Source organism: Monomorium pharaonis, chromosome 4, assembly GCF_013373865.1.
Source record: "Monomorium pharaonis isolate MP-MQ-018 chromosome 4, ASM1337386v2, whole genome shotgun sequence".
Classification (NCBI taxonomy): Eukaryota; Metazoa; Arthropoda; class Insecta; order Hymenoptera; family Formicidae; genus Monomorium; species Monomorium pharaonis.
This window is the reverse complement of record NC_050470.1, coordinates 13,150,573-13,171,079: the sequence shown is the minus strand read 5'-3', so window position 1 is coordinate 13,171,079 and position 20,507 is coordinate 13,150,573. Positions and strand designations below refer to the sequence as shown.

The 20,507-nt window shown below is 35.3% G+C and overlaps 1 protein-coding gene across 3 annotated transcripts in view; it reads left to right on the top strand.

The window, feature by feature from the left end:
* Positions 1-19,984, top strand: part of LOC105839536 — a 206,014-nt gene extending 186,030 nt beyond the window's left edge. For all 3 annotated transcript variants that reach the window (XM_036286416.1, XM_036286417.1, XM_036286415.1), the window contains 2 exons: positions 603-812; positions 17,761-19,984. In XM_036286416.1, the coding sequence (XP_036142309.1) occupies positions 603-812; positions 17,761-17,799 (249 nt within the window). In that variant the 3' untranslated portion in view covers positions 17,800-19,984. The remainder of the gene's footprint in view (positions 1-602; positions 813-17,760) is intronic.
* The last annotated feature ends 523 nt before the right edge of the window (positions 19,985-20,507 follow it).

Below are 20,507 nucleotides of genomic sequence, written 5' to 3'. Positions count from 1 at the left end.
GGAACTGCTTCCGAGCGGTTCTGTATCGTGGTGTTGTGAGCTCACGGAAGTTGCTTAGGACTTCCGTGAGCGCGGCAAATTCTTGTGTCTTTTGAAAGAGGTGCTTTTCGTAACGTCTTTTCGAAAGATAATGCTTTTCGCAATATTAATCTATCGGTTGTAATTTGGCTTACAACAGTGATATAGTCTGTAGGATTATATAGTCTGTCCGTAGGCCAGGTAACTTTTTTGTGTGCCTGTATTATTTTTAGTAGCAATGTTTACATATAACAGTCTGCGCGTCTGCAACAGCAAACGCGGGTCTCGCTAAACCATCCAATCTCGTTTCGCCTTTGTATTTGGCGGTAATTGGGTGAATTCGACTTTATAAATTAACTCGATAATTATTACGAATATTGCAAAATAATACAGGATATTTTTGTTTATCTCAATTCTTTCTCCTCACGATTGTTGAAGCGAATAACTTTGAACACTCTTTATAAAATATTGATAAGATATGATTTTATGAAGTAACATCTTATTTGATGAAGTACGCATTCAGCAACTCTTGCCTGTACACACGTAAACATACACGAAGATTGTTTAAATAATATATGCTGCAGGAGCAACATTTAGCCGAAGAAATGGAAGCGAGATCCTCTGCTTTTAGAGACGACAAGGACATAATAAATGAAGAACAACTACTGAACAGACAACAATCACGAAAGCAATTCTTCAATCCGTTACCACTCTTAGATATGACACCAAAAGTCAATTATGAATACAATCAGCGGCGTCAAAACAATCCGCCTAATATTGGTCAAGCTTGGTCGGTGAGTTCTTTTAATTTTTTGTAAAAGTTGATTTAAAGAGTTTCTCAAATGCTATTTTTTATTTTCTAATTTATTAGTAAATCCAATATCTCATGTTGTAATCTAGATTCACATTTTATTTAACTATGTCTTTCCAAATACTCTTTTCCTTCTCGATTTCTAACATATTTACAGTATTTTACAATCGTATAATATTCGATTTTATATTCACAATTTTGATATATCTTGCCATGTTCAAAAGTACTAAAAATTAAGAAAATTACAGAAATTTTTAAGTAAATAAAAAAAATTGCGCATTTTAATCGTTTTTCGAGCATGCGGGAATTATAAAATTATGTTTCTTTTTACTTACAAGGAAACCTCGCAAACCCGAAAATTCTGATTTTAATGAAACTTGGCATAAATGTAGAGCGGGTAAATACGTGAATTTAGAAATTTTTAGTTGGTGCTTATAAACGGTTTAAAGGGGTGAAACCACCCTTCAAAGTTGAGACATTTTTGCGTTTTCTCGATATATTTCGTAAACTAAACAAAATATAAAAAAATGTTTCATACAAAAATTTTACAGTATAAATACCTCTATTTAACTATGCTATTTATTTCTTTAAAAAAATTTTTTTCTTAAAAAATAAATAGCATCGTTAGAGGTATTTATACTGTAAAACTTTTGTATGAAACATTTTTTTATATTTTGTTTAGTTTGCGAAATATATCGAGAAAATGCAAAAATGTCTAAACTTTAAATGGTGGTTTCACCCCTTCAAACCTTTTATAAGCACCAACTAAAAATTTCTAAATTCATGTATTTACCCCCTCTACATTTATGCCAAGTTTCATTAAAATCAGAATTTTCGGCTTCCCTTGTTAATTTAACTTGCTAAATTTAAAAGTCAAAAGGAAAATATTTTGAGTACATATTTTAAACAGAAAAAGGCAACAATTAATTTTGTCAATTTCATGAGTCATCTTTTGAGCAAATTTTTTTCATGGTTCCATTAAAATCGGCTTTTATTTCTACTATAGAATATTTTTACTATAGAATAAATAAAATTTCGTAGTAAAGGCTATTATTATGAAGCATTTATGAAGTACGATACTATGTATGTTTAAAAGGAGTAAAAAAAAAATGTCTTTTATATTCTTTTAATAGTACGATAAACGGCAATTACAAATTTGACTTTGAAGTCGCATATTCATATAACATGTAACCGTGCTCGCAAAGGACGGGTAACTTCGCCTCGAGTGGATATAATTTGCTCACGTTCGAAATGGCCACGCGTAAATTTGACCACGTTCGGAATGGCCACGGAAAATATTGCACGGAGTTCAATTTGCCCATGTTCGAAACGGCCACGTTCGAAACGGCCACGTCCGAAATAGCCACGTCCGAAATGGCCACGTTCGAAACGGCCACGTTCGCAATGGCCACGTTCGGAATGGTCACAGAAAATATTGCACGAAGTTCAATTTGCTCACGTTCGAAACGACCACGTTCGAAACGGCCACGTTCGGAATGGCCACGTTCGGAATGGCTACATATGTTTTATTTGAGCATGCGCAGCGGTCATATCGTCATGCTTCATAGTCACAAGCGCATGCTCTGTCTAGCACAAGCCATGTAAAAAATGCGTAAATATCAATTGAGAAACGCAGCGAAAATAGATAATGAATTCGACATCAATTCGACGTCGAATTGACATCGAAATGATGATTTCAATGTTGAATCGATGTACTATTTCTCATTGTGCTCAGCGAGAAACGATAATGAATTCGACATCAATTCGACGTCGAAGCGACATCGAAATGATAATTTCAATGTCGATTCGATGTACTATTTCTCATTATAGATATTTAAATATCTACATACGTATTTTAAGCATCTTTGTTTTGCGTGGAAAGTCGCAAACCTGTGTGGTGCAGAGAATGCTTTGCACACACACACACACACACACACACACACACACACACACACACACACACGCGCGCGCGCGCGCGCGCGCGGGAAGGTGCAAGGGGGGTCTTCGGCCTCTTTCCCGCACCCACCCCGTCCAAATCGCTAACCCATATTCATTGTGTTGGAAATCAAGTAAAGCATATGTGGCCATTTCAAACGTGGCTGTTTCGATCGTGGCCATTTCGAACGTGGTCATTTCGGACGCTCCCCTTCGCCTCCGTCCTTATCGCGGCCTTGTGTTACTCGGATAACGGGGTGACCGCGATCTTGCAAATTTCGCTAAAAAAAAAAGAATTGTGCACCAAGTAAGATAGAGCATACCACTCTTTCGCGTAATGAGCGGGAATTATCTCCCCAGTGATAGCGCAAAGAAAAGGAGCGTGTAATTATAAGCAACAGGGGCGTCGATGGCTCCGATAGCCGACTATTCGGATGGAATCGGAAAGGCGAGAGAACTATCGGAATTATACAATTATTTAAACAATAAAAGTAACAATTATATTTACCGATGTGAGTGATTACATTTGTTCGTGTCTTCCAGCGCACGATTAAGCAGCGATTATAATTTATTCGCGCACGACGAGCCGCTGCTCGCTCGATTTTCATTCAATTTGGATCGGGAACAATTATCTTACAAGCGGCACAAGGTACGCGAAAACTTTCCAGCTTGTCGTAAGCCTTTCTGGACGCGAATAAATCGTCGCCGAGTTCTTGGTGTGAGAACGGTCGCCAGGGACGACCGCGACGTACAGTGCTCTAGGATTCGCGCAACATGCTCCGAACGCGTGCTCTCCCGTTAGCAATCAGGTTATCCATGAAGAATGTACGCAATACGTAGCTCTCGCTCGCAAGAAACGTGACAATCAACCAGGTACAATAATTCTGGCGGAATTGTAAACGGAATTACTCTAGATTTCGCGACACGGAACAATGATAGTAACTCGGCTGCGGTACAGGCACGCGCGCAACGTAACCGCGAATAAATAGAGCGAACCGGATTTACACGTGCAGACGTGATCGAGCGAGGCGGCGGGATTACGAGGAGCTTGAAGTTACTGATTCTAGAATTAAGCGAAATGAAAGCAATACTAAATTCGTGGTCGTTCCGCGACTCGCCCGATCGCGACATCGGCGATTTCACAATAATCTGGTGAGGCTTGTCTCACCAATACTGCCCCCGGCTTACCTTCTCGAGATCCGGGATGTCGGCTCTTGCGTTCTCGTACAAATTAGCTCTCGGTAGTTCGCTCGGGATCAGGTGCTCACAAGTACTTCCGCAGCCAAAGTAAAAATCTTCGATCGTGTAAAGGTCACGCCGCGACGCGTCCCATTTTACCGAAATAGGTCAGGTCCTTATTGGTCGCGATTCTGCGATGTGATTCGCTTGCGACGCGTTACATACGTCGTCGCTTCGCACTTACAGATCTTTAGGGACGGGAATTGAATTTCAGTGCCATGCGCGCCAGGACTCCTTGCTCTTTGTTCGGCGACGACTCCTCTTAGGCGGTTGCACTTTCGCGCTTCGAGATGCCGTCCTTGATTCGCAATCTATAATTCGGCAGAAAATACACCTCTAGTCTCCGCGGTCCTTGCCGAGATTTTCGTAGAGCTCGCTCGGATGTCGTTTTGCCTTGGTGTCATTAAAAAGCATTTCCTCAATTATAATTCCGCAGCAATATCGGGATTTCCATAGCGGCAGTAAATTTTAGGCAAAGTAAAAAGCGGTACGACCTGCGTGCCCCCGTTCTCAAGGGGGTTCTCGGAGATCCCTTGGCGACTGCTCGTTCATCCCTGCTGCCCCTTTGTGTCTCGGGCGTCTATTGGCGAGACGAGACGTCAGGGTCGTACAAACTTAGCGTTTGTCGGTGACCAACTTCCGCCGCACTCACGAGATAACGCTTAAAAGAACTTAAGAAAACGAAAGAGATAGTACACGGGACTTCACATAGACAAAACAGGACGCGCTGCGTTTTTGCGCCCACTCCCGAGCGGAAGGACGCAGAACCCGCGTGATGAAAACGCGTAAGAGCTATTAAGGCCCTTGTGACGAACGACAGCCCGCAGCTGTCACGTCACAAAACTGTATGTTTCATATGTTTCTTCGTGTTTTTATATTATATAAGCCCTTATTCATTTTTATTAAAAAACCTTTAATGGCAAAATTGCCTTAAGTTATGAACATATTTATCTTTATTAATTATAAATATTTTTGCTATTTATTTATATTTTATAGTTATATTTTAAAATTTATTTTTTATGTAATATTTAATATTCTTTATTTTTTTTTTATTTTTTAAATTTTATCACTGTACATTTTAGTATAGCAGTAGTCCAGTTTATTTATGATTCCCCTCAGGGTTACAATATTTTACATAATTCTTACCACTGTCTTACGACAATCTTACAACTAATTCTTAACCTAAAATGAGCTATTACCCATCTGCTCTCACACTCTTCCTTAACTCTGCGTACACACACTAAATTTAAATATAATTAAAAGTAAAATAAAACTAAAAACAAAAAACACATGAAAAAGAAGATAAGGTCAATTAACTAAAGCAGATAAATAAATAAATAAATAAATAACTGAATAAATAAATAAATAGATAAATAGATAAATAAAATAAAAAAAAGAATAACTCATATATGAACACCTTCCATTCATTTATCTTTTCTGTACTGCTAGGTACAAATTTTATCTTCTCCCTCTCATTCATTTACCCTCACTTTTATTTTTTCTTTCCCTCCTTCTTCCTCTCCCTCTCCATTATCCTTACCCACTATTCTCCCCCCTTCCTCTCCCAGTACCTTTTCCACTCTCTCCTGCTCAATCCCCCCCTTCCTCCACTCCCTAATCCCTACCTCTCTCTCACAAATGCTCCCAACTTTCTACCTCTCCTCCACAAAGCCTGTACATCCTTTTTTTCCTTCTCCCAGTATCTACACTCCCCTACCTCACTTCCCAATTTAACCCTCACCACCCTCCGCCACCTACTTTCACCTCAACTTTTCTTCAAATATTCCTGAATTCCCTCTTCCTTTATTCTCTGTACCTTCTATTATATCTTGAACCCTTAATCTTCTTCTATCTATCTATTTTTTGTCTCTCCTTTTCTTTCCTTTCTCTAAACCAACCAATATTCTCCTCTATTCTCTTTCCACTACTTCTACATCTAATTCTTTACTTTCAAAAAATTCTCTTCCTCTTTCTCCCAACCTGCTTTTACCTTTCCTTTGCTTCATCTTTCCTTCTCTCCTTTAGAGACTTCCTTGTCAAGACACTTCCTCTTTTCTCTTCCAGTCTCTCCTCAAAACTCCACGCCCTTTTCTCTGCTCTTCCTTCCAGCTTATTCCTTTGCAGCTTCTCCCTTACCAAATATCCCGGCGTTCTCTTTTCCATTTCTAAAACCCACCTTAAATACCTTTCTTCTATTCTCTGAATCTTTCCTCTCTTCTTCCACCCCATAACACGCCACCGTCCACACCAGCCTATCAAAGAGCCACAATCTTTTCTCCCAATCTACTCCAAATTTCCTCTTCCTTATCCTCCACATCTGTTTCATTATTGCTGCCGGTCTCCTGTCTCTCTCTCATGTGTGTCTCCTGTCCCCCATTCCTCTGCAATACATAATCCAGGTATGCAAACTCCTCTTTATCCCCTCTATCTTCTTTTCTCTTCACCTCCAATCTATTTTCTTCCATATTCCTCCCTCCTTCTAAATCTTATTATCTTGGTCTTGCTCACATTCACTGTTAATCTTTTCTTATCCAGGTAATCTGCCAAAATCTCTTTATCATGCTTCTTATTTCCCCTTCCTCCTTCATTAACAGGACCATGTTATCCGCATACACCAATGCATGTACCCTTTCCTCTCTTAATTTTATTTTTAACTTTCCTATAACCCCCTTCTCATCTTTTCTTCTAAGTCCGCTATTAAAACGTTGAATAATATTGGGCTAAGTGGGCACCCTTGTCTTAACCCTCTCGCCGTCCAAAATTTCTTGCTCAATTCTTTACCAACCCTCACTCTACTTTTTGTTTCTCAGCAGCTTTTTCACTCTCCTAACCAAGTCTTCTCTAACCACCCCTCTCTCTCTCTCTTTCATTGCCTCATATAAAACTTTTCTATCCACTGTGTCAAACGTTGCTTTTAAGTTTACAAACAACGCTATTATTCCCCTCTTCTCCCTATCCAATCGTTTATTTATTAAATAATTTAGGACGTATACATTATCGATCACTCCCATTTCTTTCCTAAAAACCGTTTGGTTACGCAGAATTATCTCTTTTCTTTCTATTCTTTTCTTCAACCTTTCTGCCAGTACCGCTGCACAAATTTTATACGCCGTTAGCTTTAGCGTCACTCCTCTTATAATCTTCCACTACCCAACCTCTTCCTCCCCCTTCTTTAGAATTGGAATCACCACCCCCTTTTTCCATGTCTCCGGCTATCACTCTCTCTTTCCCTATTGCTAAATCTCTACATCCATTCCTTCACCCTTTTTCCTCCATACTTCCACACTTTGTTCGTCATCTTATCTACTCCCGCCACCTTTCTCCCCTTTAACCTTTTGATCATTTCTTCCACCTCTTCCTTCACTATCTCTTCCTCCTCATTACTCTTCCTTTTCTCCTCCATTCTTCTTGCCACCCGTCCTTTTACCCCGTCAAACAATTCCGTAAAATAATCCACTCCCCCTTTAATCCCCTCGTTTACCTTCCCTCTCCTCCTCCTCTCTTTGTTTACTATTTTTCATACTTGATCTTCCGTTTTTGCTTCCTGAACTATTCTCATTCATTTTTCCCCTCCTTTCTTTTTCCTTTTACATAATTCCTTCTTTATTTTTTAATATTCCTGCCTCTGTTCCCCCTCCTTCCTCCACTCTCTCAACTTTCTTCTCACTTTCTTCTTTTTCTCCCTACATTCCTCGTCCCACCACCCTGTCCTAATCTTCCCTCCCTCCCCTCCTTCTTTTTCCACTTTCTCTATGGCTTTCTTCATCCTATTCCCTATTTTTTCCATTCCTCCTCTAACCTACTCTCCATCCACCCTGCCTCTTTCATCTCCCTCCTAAATAAAACAGCCCTTTCCTCATTCTACGTACCCCACCATTCCTTTCTTCCTCCTTTTCTTTTCCTTCTCTCTTCCTCTCTCCCGCTAGTGTTATTTCCATTGGATGATGATCCGAATCTATTCTTTCTTCTATTACCATTCTAATAATCTTTTCCCTTACTTTCTCATTTCCAATAACGTAGTCAATTACCGTGTTCCCTTACTTCCCGTGTATGTACTCTCTCCTTCTTCATCCCCCTTTATCGTTCCATTAAAAATACTCCATTATCTTCCACGAATTCCATCAGTCTTTTTCTCTCCTTTTTTTCTCCCTTATTCTTTAACTTCCTCCTCGTTTCCTCCCCGTTTCCAATCGCAAATCCTTCCTCCTTTTTCCCTGTTCACGCATTAAAATCCCTTCCGATAATTGTTATTATATAATTTCTCTTCTTTCTCTCTAGATCCCCATTAACATAAACCCCCACTATTCTTACACTTCCCCTCCCGTCCTTACTCTCCCCATAATTATCCCCTCTATTTGCGACTCTAGCTCTACCTCATTATACATTTTAATATCTACATATATTTCCTCGCAGGAAACGAATGGGGATAATCTTCCGTATAAATCGGACCCCGTTTTTTTAAACTATGTATTTTTACGTATTTTGGCACGCTGTTTATAAATATGACAGTGAAAATTGGCGCAAATTTGATTTTTGTAAAAATCATAAAAAAAGACAAAAAACAGTTTTTTTTATTTATTTCCGTAAATAATGGGAATTTCAAAAAATATTTCATTGTAAATCTCAAATGCGCACAGTAATAAACGGATACAGCAGATTGAGTGAAACGGACGCAGTAACAAACGAACACAGTGCGAAACGGACGCAGTCGCAAACCCATGTGGGGCGAAGAATGCTTTGCGCGCACACACACACACACACACACACACACACACACACACACACACGCGCGCGCGCGCGCGCGCGCGCGCGCGCGCGGGGGGGTGCAAGGGGGGCCTTCGGCTTTTCTCCCGCACGCACCCTGTCGGAAGAGGTGCCCTGGAAAGTCGCAACCCATGTGGTATGTCCGTTTATTACTGTGCGCATTTGGGATGCTCCCATATTTCAGATAAGAGTTGCAGATTTCATCGAAATACACATTTTATGTCCTACGGATTTTTGCCACAAAGACAATAGTTTTTTAGAAGAACAACGTTAAATGTTTATAACTTTATATAACTTATCTAAACACATCAAGTTGTATTAGTTAATTTTAATGCTTACTCAAACTATCTCAGAAAATTAAAATATTGAGGAGGGTAATAGAGACGATGAGCGGAACTCGCTACGCGTGGACAGTCGTAAACCAATGTGGTACAGTACAAGCGTAAACGTCGTTTCGCTCTGTAAGCGAAGAGGGGAGAGTGGACATCGATACGTGTGAAAAATCACAAATCCATGTGGTACAGTACAAGCGTGGACATCGTTTTGCTTTGTAAGCAGGGGGAAGTGTGGATGGATCTCGTTACACGTGGAAAGTTGCGAGTGACCTCCTTTTGGACACATAACGATTGGACACGGCCTGATTGGACACGCATGACTAGACACGTACGATTGGATACGGTACCATTAAATACCGCACGATTAGATACCGTACGATTGGACATCGCACGATTGAATACCACATTATTGAACACCACACAGTCTTCTAGTGAAAAACATTAATATATCATATGACAGATTATTTAACCTTAGAAACACCTGCAGAAAAAAGCGTCGTTCTGCCAGAAAAGAAAATGTGAATCTAAACATCTATATACGTACTTTTACGAGCGTTTTGCGTGGAAATTCGTATGTGGTGCAGAGAATGCTTTGTACACATATACATGGGGGAGATGCAAGGGGAAGCCTTCGGCTTTCCTCTCGCACCCATCCCGTCCAAGCTAACTAATGTAAATTATATTGGAAATCTGCAACCACATATGAATGTGTGTATGTGTGTGTGTGTGTGTGTGTGTGTGTGTGCGCGTGTGTGTGTGTGCGTGCGTGCGTGTATATGTGTTCGTCCCCAATCGTGCGGTGTCCAATTGTGCGGTGTCCAATAATGCGGTGTCTAATTGTGCGTGTCCAATTGCGCGTGTCCAATCGTTACGTGTCTAAACGGGATACTCCCGAAAGTCGCAAACCCAATGGTACAGAAGACACGTAGAGGGGGGGGGGGGACTTCGCTTCTTCTGGTATTAACTAATAAATTAACTGATAAAACTCTGTGTTAGATAGTTTATATGAAGTTTTGAACATTTAACGTAGTCTTTTTTTAAAACCATTATCTTTGTGGCAAAAATTAATGAAACATAAAATGTGTATTTCGATAAAATCTACAACTTTTATCTAAAATACTTTTCAAAAGTCCCATTATTTACGAAAATAAATGAAAAAAGCTATTGTTTTTTTATGGCGAAAGCCATGAAAATCAAATTTGCGTTAATTTTCACTATTATATTCGTAATCAGCGCGCCAAAATACGAAAGAATATTAATTACAAAAAAATCGGAAGTCCAACCTATATAAAAGTTCATCCATTAATGGTTTTTAAGATAAAAGTACTATGGATCTCGGAGTAGGCAAGATTTTTTATTATATTAAGCACAACAGTTTTTGCATTGTTCTGTGCGACTACGTTTGAGGTGTGAGGACGAATGATTAGCTTTTCGCAATTGTCCTTTGTGCTATGTTAATTTAATAATAATTTAAATATTAAAAAATAATTCTTAAGAAATTTGGATTTCGTATATATTTACACACACACACACACACACACACACACACACACACACACACACACATACACACACACACACACACGTCCATGCACGCATGTAGGCAGGCAGGCACGCACGCACGCACGCACACGCACACACACACACACACACACACACACACACACACACACACACACGTCCATGCACGCACGCAGGCAGGCACGCACGCACACACACACACACACACACACACACGCACGCACGCACGCACGCACGCATGCACGCACACACACACAAACAAACACATACACACACACACAGTGTATTTTTATTTGTTTGTTGAATTGTCAACATCCGGATTTTTCTGTTTCTTTTATTTCCGTAGAAAACGAAGCAAGAAGCCTAATCAGCATTGCAGAAAAGCAACAATTACATCAATAAGATAATTTTCTTAAAATAACATTATTTTATTAATATTTTTGTATTTTGTAATTTTTTAAATTTTTATTTGCATTATATTTGAACACAGGAAAATATACGAAACATACAGGGTAATACTTAAAAAATGTCCCGATCTTTTATTATCAGAGACTTACCGACGATAACTTACCGACTGCATCTCTAAAGATTCGGACGACCCATGGATAACAGTGAGTAGATATAATAAGTTTTTCTAATATAAAACATTTAAATACTTCTTAACTTGCCGTCGACCCGAGGAGCTGTCACCGAGATGCGGTCGGTAAGTTATCGTCGGTAATTCTCTGATAAAAGGCCGGGACATCCATTAAGAATCACCCTGTATAATTATATATTTTATCTAAGCTAATTATCTAAGAATATACGACTTTAAAGTTAGAATTGTAATATTTGATGAAAAAATATAAAAGACATTCTTTTTTGGCTCCTATTAATACATAGTATTCCGCTTCATAAACGCTCTACAATAATAGTTTTCACTGCAAAATCTTATTTATTCTGCACTGGCGCAAAAAAAAACGAAACAAAATTTTTGACCGATTTTTAGGCAATCTTTAAAGTAATGCAACTTTGCGAAAAATCATCCAAATTACATGTACTTTTTTTTAAATTAAAGAGCAAAGACTCTACTTTGAGAATCCTTACGCGAAAGTTTGATTTGTTAAGTGCGAACCTTTTGTATCGCATGAAAACCAAACATGTGTTTTTTAATTGAAAAAAGTAAAAGTTTGTTATCATTTTACACAAGTTTCTCGTTAAAATCTTGCTAATATTAAATTAGATTCTTAAAGTTCATTCTTTTCTAAGCAATTTTAAAAAAAAACATGTTGATACGATGTTTTTTGTTGATTGCACACGAGTTTGAAATTTGCACTGCATTTTAGGGTATTTTAGCGAATAAATACGGCATTTTTTGAATATCATGAATTTTGAGTATCAATATGATATTAAACATTGATTTTATTTGCGTTTAACTCAATCATACCGCCGTCATCAAAGTGACCCGATGTGCACCACGTAGAGAATGACGATCGGATTTTGAACATCATGTGGTCCTGAAAAGGCTGAGATTTTTTAGAAAAAATTTGAACTTTTATTTTTTATGTATTAGCATGTGTATATGTATGTTTACGTGTATGTGTGGGTTTATGAGTATAGATGAATGTGATCTTCTGTTGACTTCAGTGAAATTGGTGCGTCAGCTTCCGTTATATTCAGATCAGTAAGTACAAATTTCCACCGATGAATTTCAGAGCCACATGCGGCCAGATACAAAAGGTTCGCACTTAACAAATCAAACTTTCGCGTAGGGATTCTCAAAGTAGAGTCTTTGCCCTTTAATTTAAAAAAAAGTACATGTAATTTGGATGATTTTTCGCAAAATTGCATCACTTTGAAGATTGCCTAAAAATCGGTCAAAAATTTTGTTTCGTTTTTTTTTGCGCCAGTGTATAATAAAAATATTCTACAATAAAAATAAAAGTCTATTTAAAAAACAGCATGAGGGAAATTTAATTCATATGACTCAAGAAATTGATAAAATAATTTTTTGCACTTTTCTGTTTAAAATGTAATCTCAAAAAATTTTTTGAACACTTAAAGCATTTTAGCTTTTTGGATTTTTTAATTCTGCAAGTCAAACTGAGTAACAAAATACTCGATCGTCAGTCTCGCGTCCTCCTGAAATGCACATCCTCTTTTCTGCCGTAATACGCTAATATAAATAGGGAGTGGCTTACTTGGACACAGTACAATTGGGCACAGTGCAGATGGACACGTTGCAAATGGACACAAAATAATGTATATGGTTCAAATGGACACGCTTTATTTAGACACAGGAATTTTGTACACCACAAAATTGTACCAGGGTCTGAACACGGCTATATGAAAAATTTAGCTTTATTTCTGCGCCATCTGGGCGAATAGACTAGTTTTTCGGAATTAAAATGCAGATTTTATTCAGTATCAAATGGTAACAACCCAGTGAACAATATGTTGTCAAAAAGACCTCTAAAAGATATCCTGTTTCTGAAAATGATAACATAAAGAGACTTCTAAAAGATAATATAATGATGTCAGAATGTTAACCAATGCGCCGTTTTTTGAGAACAGAAAGATATCATGTAACTGATATTTGAAAGATTTCTTAAATTGGATATCTTTAAATAGTTAAAGTTTATTGACATATATATATAAGGTTATGGAAAAAGATAAATTTAACAATCAAATTAATAAGTAAATAAATTAATGCTATTTATTTTTAATATGTTTTGCAAAATTTAATTGCTTTTATAAAAAATAATATAATTGCGTCAATTTATAACATATAGGTATATGTAGAAAATAACAAGTACCTTAATCGATGAGTCAAATTGGCGTAGCAGCTAGAGTACAAGATTCGTCATACTAAGGTCCCGGGTTCAAAACCAGCGCAAGTAAGAATAAAATAAAATAATTTAAATTTAATTAATTAATAAAAATTTGTCCTCTAAATTTAGTATGTACTGTTGATAAAAATAAAAATAAAATTTTTTTAAAATTTTATTTTTTTATTTCTAGTTGCAGTTTAAAGATATCCGATTTAAGAAATCTTTCAAATATCAGTTTCATGATATCTTTCTGTTTTCAAAAAACGGCGCATTGGTTAACATTCTGACATCATTATGTTATCTTTTAGAAGTCTTTATGTTATCATTTTCAGACACAGGATAGGATATTTTTTAGAGATCTTTTTGACAACATATTGTTCACTGGGTTGTTACCATTCGGTACTAAATAAAATCTGCATTTTAGTTTCAAAAAACTAGTCTATTCCCAGATGGCGTAGAAATAGGGTTAAATTTTTCATATGGCCGTGTCCAGACCCTGAGTTGTACACCGCAAATTTGAACATCGTAAAGTTGTACACCGTACACTTCTATACCTTTCTGTTTAAGGTATCTCTACCGACGGAATAGGTGCGGGAGGGGGGCCAAAGGCCCGCGCGCGCGTGTGTGGTGGGGGGGGCACGGTTACGGTGTAGAAATATATAGTGTACAACTTTACGTTTTTATGTAAAAATGGAGTGGTCTTCACTTAGACTCAGTACAATTGGACACAGTGCAGATGGACACGTTGCAAATGGACACAAAATAATGTACACTGTACATCTTTACACCGTAAAGTTGTACACCGCAAAATTGTACACCGTAAAGTTGTACACCGTACATTTCTATACCCTTCTGTCTAGGGCACCCCTACCGATGGGTTGGGGAGAAGGGGCAGAAGACCCCCTTTCCACCCCCCGGCGCGCGCGCGTGTGTATGTGTGTGTGTGTGGCCACAGTTATGGCCACACACACACACATACACGATGTGCAAAATTCCTGTGTCCAAGTAAACTGTGTCTATTTGAACCATGTACATTATTTTGTGTCCATTTGCACTGTGTTCAATTTTACTTTGTCCAAGTGAGGCACTCCCGTAGAAATGTATGGTGTACATTATTTTGTGTCCGTTTGCAACGTGTCCATCTGCATTGTGTCCAATTGTACTGTGTCCAAGTGAAGGCCATTCATATAAGTATACCTCGTGACCCTGAATAATACTCTAAAATATAAACATCTTATTTTTTTCTATGATATATCAAGAGACTGTATTTGTTAAATAATTGTGTTTATCATTTATTAAATATTTATTTTTAATGATTAATTAGAAATGAGACAAATAAATTCTATGTCAATCATTAGGAAATACTTAAATATATTTTTCTTAAAAAATTTTCTCTCTTGTCTTTTATATAGAATTTTTAAGTGAAAAATATATTTTTTATTAATAAAAATAATAAAAATAATGTTTTTTTTCTTTAGATATTATTTTCTTATAAATGTATACATAAAACGCTCTTACATATATGGCAAGATCAAAGTTTCCTTTTTAAGATTCCAAAGCACTCCTTCTTTTAAAATATTTTGTTAAATTATAAACACTACAAAGTATTTCAATAAACAAAGTTTAATATCTGCTACAACCGTTATTTATAAAAAAATCTGGAAAATTGTTTGGATATAAATAGAAATATTAAGTGTATAAATTAATTCTCGGCCTTTTTAGGATAATTTTGGTATTTGTTTATAAAAAAAGCAAATAATTACTTAATTTTAAAAGTAATCTTTATCACTTTTTACACATTTCTGCCATCTTTCAGACAACTTTTAAATACTTGGAATGAAAATAAATAATTTTGAATAATGTTTTCTTTAACGTCTTCGAGAAATTGAAAGTGTTAATCGGGCAGGAGATGCTGTAGCGACAAAAGGTTATAGTTTGAAGGAGCGAGGTCTGTAAAATACGCCGCATGAGGGAGAATTTCCCAACCCAAGTTGGAGATAACTTCCATGATTGTTTTTGTCGTGTGGGTGGTCACGCGTTGTTATGTAACAGAATCACCTGTCTTTCCATTACCGATAAAAGTTTTTTTTCTTCAATCGCGTTACTTACTTTTATCATTTGTTCCTGATAATATTTGAAAGTAACAGTTTTATCGGATTTGAGAATCTTGTAATAAATAACACTTTTAAAATCCCATGAAATACACAACATTTTTTTTCAAGTAAATGTTCGATTTCGCAGTACTTGTTGATGGCTGATCCGAATAAACTTACGACTTTCACCTTTTAGGATTGTTATACAATATCCATCTTTTATTCTAAGCTCCGATTTACAATTTTATACAAAAAATTTTTGTTTAAATCGCAATAGATGGGACATTACTGTTTCACAGCATCGAATTTTGTTTTCAAAAGTAAGGTCATAAGGAACCCAGCAACCTTCTTTCTGTATTCTTCCGAGTTTTTTTTAAAGTATAGAAATAGCCGATTGAGTGACTCCCAGTTCTTCAAAGCAACCTTCTTTTGTGTTTGACAAGGATTTTTGTTTCGTAGTCCCTTCAATTCTTTATCTTCCATTTTTTTGTTGTCCAGACTGTTCTTAATCTTGGAGATCAAAATTTCCATCCTGGAACTTCTTAAACATTTTTTACACGTGCTATAAGACACAATATTCCCGCCCAAGGCCGAACAATTCATTTTTTGTGCTAATTTTTTTTAAATTGAAATGCAAAAAAAAGCCTCAGGTGCTGCTTTTCGAATGACTTTTACTACTGTTTTTTGAAATTACATATATCAGTGATACCATTAAGGGGTTATACCACTGTAGCGGCACGAAAATGAGGTACATATTTAATTTTGTTTCATGTCAAAAAAATTTTTTATATTAAAACGAGTGCATGTACTTTTTAATATGCATATTAAAAACTTTAAAAAAATTTGTAATATTTTATTTAAAAATGGCGGCGCAGGAATTAACATAAGAAAACAATTTTTTTTTTTTGAAGGGGCTTTGGGGGTTGCAGGATAGCGACTGTAATTGTTGACCTATATAAAAAAAAAATTTTTTTTAAATCTACATTAAATTACCTAGTGAACTACGTAGGGAATTAAAAAAATGTTTTTTAAAAAAATGGCACACATTTAAAGTTAAAATAATTTTTAGGTAAAAATTGACGTAAAAACGGTTCATAACATAGAAAGTTTTTAACTGATCAAAAAATCCGTATGTAGTACCTCGCGGAATGTTGTTTTAAAGCTACTGTTAAAATTTTAAGTAAATTGAACCAAAATTGTTAAAATTATGCTGCAAGCTAGTTTCAAAAATTCAGTTTTGAGAAAAACGTTTAAAGTTTCAAAACCGATTTTTTACCTTTACACGTAAAAATTTTCAGGTTTCAATTTTTTAATTTTTAGTCCATGATGCCAAGACCACATAATTGCCCTTCTACCTTATCTTTCTCCTTTTTTTCTTTGCGAGACAATGTAGAAGATGAGCGCGTCTTTTTTGCGGCGTCCGTGAGCGAGCGTTCGGCCTGCTGACGCGCATTTCGTTAACTTCTACACAATAATTGTAGCAATTTGATCCAATGACGATACCTAGCTCCATAATTTTCATAATGCTGCATAAACCATCATTAAACATACAAACTGCAATATCAGTAGCTATGTTAAGTGTTGTCTTGCCGCTTGAAAAATTCTTAGGTGCTATATTCCAAACTGTAACATTGAAGCTCTCATTCCTCTTTTAAACAATTATTAGTGCCATCTACAATTACTTGGGGAAACTTATTATTTAAAAGTAAGTTACTTGTTACCTATGAAATTCCAAGATTTAAGTGTGCGCGGCGGCCGTGCTGAGATATGCTCAGAACGATGCTGCGATTGTACGTTCATAAAAACATCATAAAAATGTTTCAAGCTATAAAACCAATTGGAACTTGTTTTTAAGACATTAAGGCATTATTTAAACAAAAAGAAATTTTTAGATTTTTTAAAAATTTTACAGTGGTATAATCCTTTAACCATCTTAACTTGTTTTAAAGCTTAGAGATGGCGTTTTAAAATGATGACCACTGATTGAAAAAAATTTTAATGGATGCTGTAGTTGATTTAATGTAGAGGCCGAAAATTAATTTATACACCTAATATTATGTATTTAACATGGAAAATTTTTATTTAATTTATTACTTTTCTTAAATTGCTGAGAAACTGTTTTTAATCCTTTTGAACTCTTATTTCCTTAAAATCAAATAAAGTATATTGCACTACATTAAATTACTTTTACAAGTTATTGCTTTCCTAACATAATATCAATTTTTTTTTCTCAGAGAAGCGGACCTCTTACACGAGAATACGTATTAGCTTAGTATGCTGCGAATTGTTATGAGGAAATGATATAAATCCGAAAACTGCCGCATGCATACTAGTGTTTGTGACTGCTTTGTATGACGCATCTACAGCCGGGTGGAACAAAGTTGTCAACAAAAGCGTAACTGCAAGAGTAAGCGACGCTTATTTTACGAAAATCACGTGCGTTTTGAAGAATCTATGGCTCCTGGATCTCTATGCAAACTTTTAAGTCTTTGTGTCAACAATAAGTAAGTGCAAATTTGAAATTTTAACCCAATATCGGCCAATATCGAAAATTATTTTATCATTCAACTGCGAAACGAAGAACCCTCTTTCGTATCAAAAATTTTAATTTTAAATAAATTCTAGAAAAGAAAATATATATCAGAAACGAATTGAACGGCATCTCTATTGGGTTAAAAGCACCTACTTTCTGAGCGTATCAGAACATTCTGTTTGCATATCTCTCATGCAAATAAAATTAAATACAAAATGAAATATTAAATTCATAAAGTAAATTTTACTTACATACCAAGTTAATTTTATCAATGATCTGCATGTGTCATATTTTTGCATATTTGTGCAATTCGGCAATACTTCGCAAATGGAATGGCACGGAAACGAATAATTTGACCCGAAATGGCACAATTCCATAGATTTTAATTTTTTCTGCGTTAAAAATTTGCAAAATATTAAAAAATAGAGGCGAAAGAAGATGAAAATTTCAATAGATTTCTTAAGTTTATAAACCATAATTGTTTAATCATCAGAGAAGTTTTTAAAAAACAATAAATTTTTTAATATCTTAAAAGCTACAAATTTTTGGATATAATGTCAGCTTTAAAATTGTAATTTCTCTGTCTTCTTTTTTTTTAAATTTAAATTGTATATGAAAAGTATGATAAAAATGTTTAGTCTTTTTTTCTCTTAAAGTAAAATGTTTAATGAATTCAATTTGACAGAAAATTGAATTATTTGACTGATTTCTTTTCAAAAAAAATTATACTTTTACATGTTTTGTTAAACAAGACAAAGTTCGTTCGAATTAAATTGTATTTTAAAAGTATATCGCTAATCAAGTATACTGTAAAAAGAATTCAAATGTGATTCAATGCGCAATTGCATGTACTGAATCACATTTGTACGTGAAAAATTTTACTGTTCCGAAAAATCATTTGGAAAATATCAGCTATCTGATCTTATTAAGTGAAAAGACTATGCATATGATTTTAACTCTTAGTACTCACCCCGGGGTCTATTTGACGCCAAAAAATTTTTACATCAATATTATCACTTCATAATTAATTTTATAATTGAATAAAAACACACTCTTTACTACTGAATTACCGTATTTTTTGTTCCAAAATCACCGAATTTAATCTACGAAATATACTTTTTGGAACACCTAGTATCAAACTGTTTTTTCTATCAAAATATCATATCTCAAGAGTAAAATCTTAAATTTTTATTTAAAATTATAAAAAATTGGAAGTTATAAATTTTTGAGTAAAAAAAGTCTTTTTCTCTATTTTAAATATAAAAATTGTTGAATTAAATTATGAAAACATGTTCTTCAATGTACAAATCATATCTAGGAACTTTTAGTTGTCGAAAGGCGCATACTTTTGGTGCATTAAGCGTTCAAAGTTGTTAGGAGCAAAATGACCCCATGTGATTATTATTGAACATTTTAGAAGTGTGATTACCAAGGGTTAATTGTAATAATTTGTTATACATTATTTTGTTAACATATTTTCTATAGTACATATTTATTATTCAAATAATTTATACAAATATAGTGTAATCAATAGTCACGGACTGTAAAAGAAATATTTATTATATGGTTCGATACTCAATTTAAATATGCAAAATATTCTCGGGGATGTTTACACATAAATGTATTTACAGCTGTGCCAATTAAAATGTCACGCATCCCCACTTTTTCTTAAGTATATAAAAACAATACTTGGACAATAAAATAGTAAGACTTATATCTAACAAATTTTGACATTGTACATTAACTTAATGTAAGGAGCTCTAATATATTCTTCAATAATCCATAAAGAATATTATATTGTACCGATATATTGGAAATAAAAGACAATAACTATTCTTAAGAAAAAAATTTATGCGTACAATACTTCTGTGTTCTTAATGCATACACGCAACTGTAAATGATGAAAAAAAAAAAAACAGAAAAAAGAACAAGAAAAAAATTATTTTTAATGTATTATAAAATAAGATTAAACAAAAACCTTTTATGAATATAATTGATGCTAGTTGTATGTGCAAAAATGTTATTTGACCCTTAAATGTTTAAACGTTTACATTCAAAAAAATGTATTAATTCAATAATTCATACAAGAATAACATAATGATTTATGTAGAATGACTAACAAGGGGACCTTACGGGTCATCGATTTTTTTCATATTTATAAGATTTGAAGATCAATACCTGGACATCAATTTCCTAAAGCAGTACGATGCGCTTCTCAAAAATACTCGAAAAAATCGACTTTCCGATATCTGTATAGAAAATTTTGACCTATCGTCAGAGCCGCTTGTAGCCGAGCGCACAGAGCTCTAGTTTCGTAAGTGCGGAGTCGCTGGTTCGATTCTCACTCTGGCCCCAACTTTTTTTTTAATAAGTCAATGCTCGTAATAAATAATAGCACTTTTTAAACTTAATTTTTTATTGTCTTCGCACAGATTTTGTTCGAGTGCC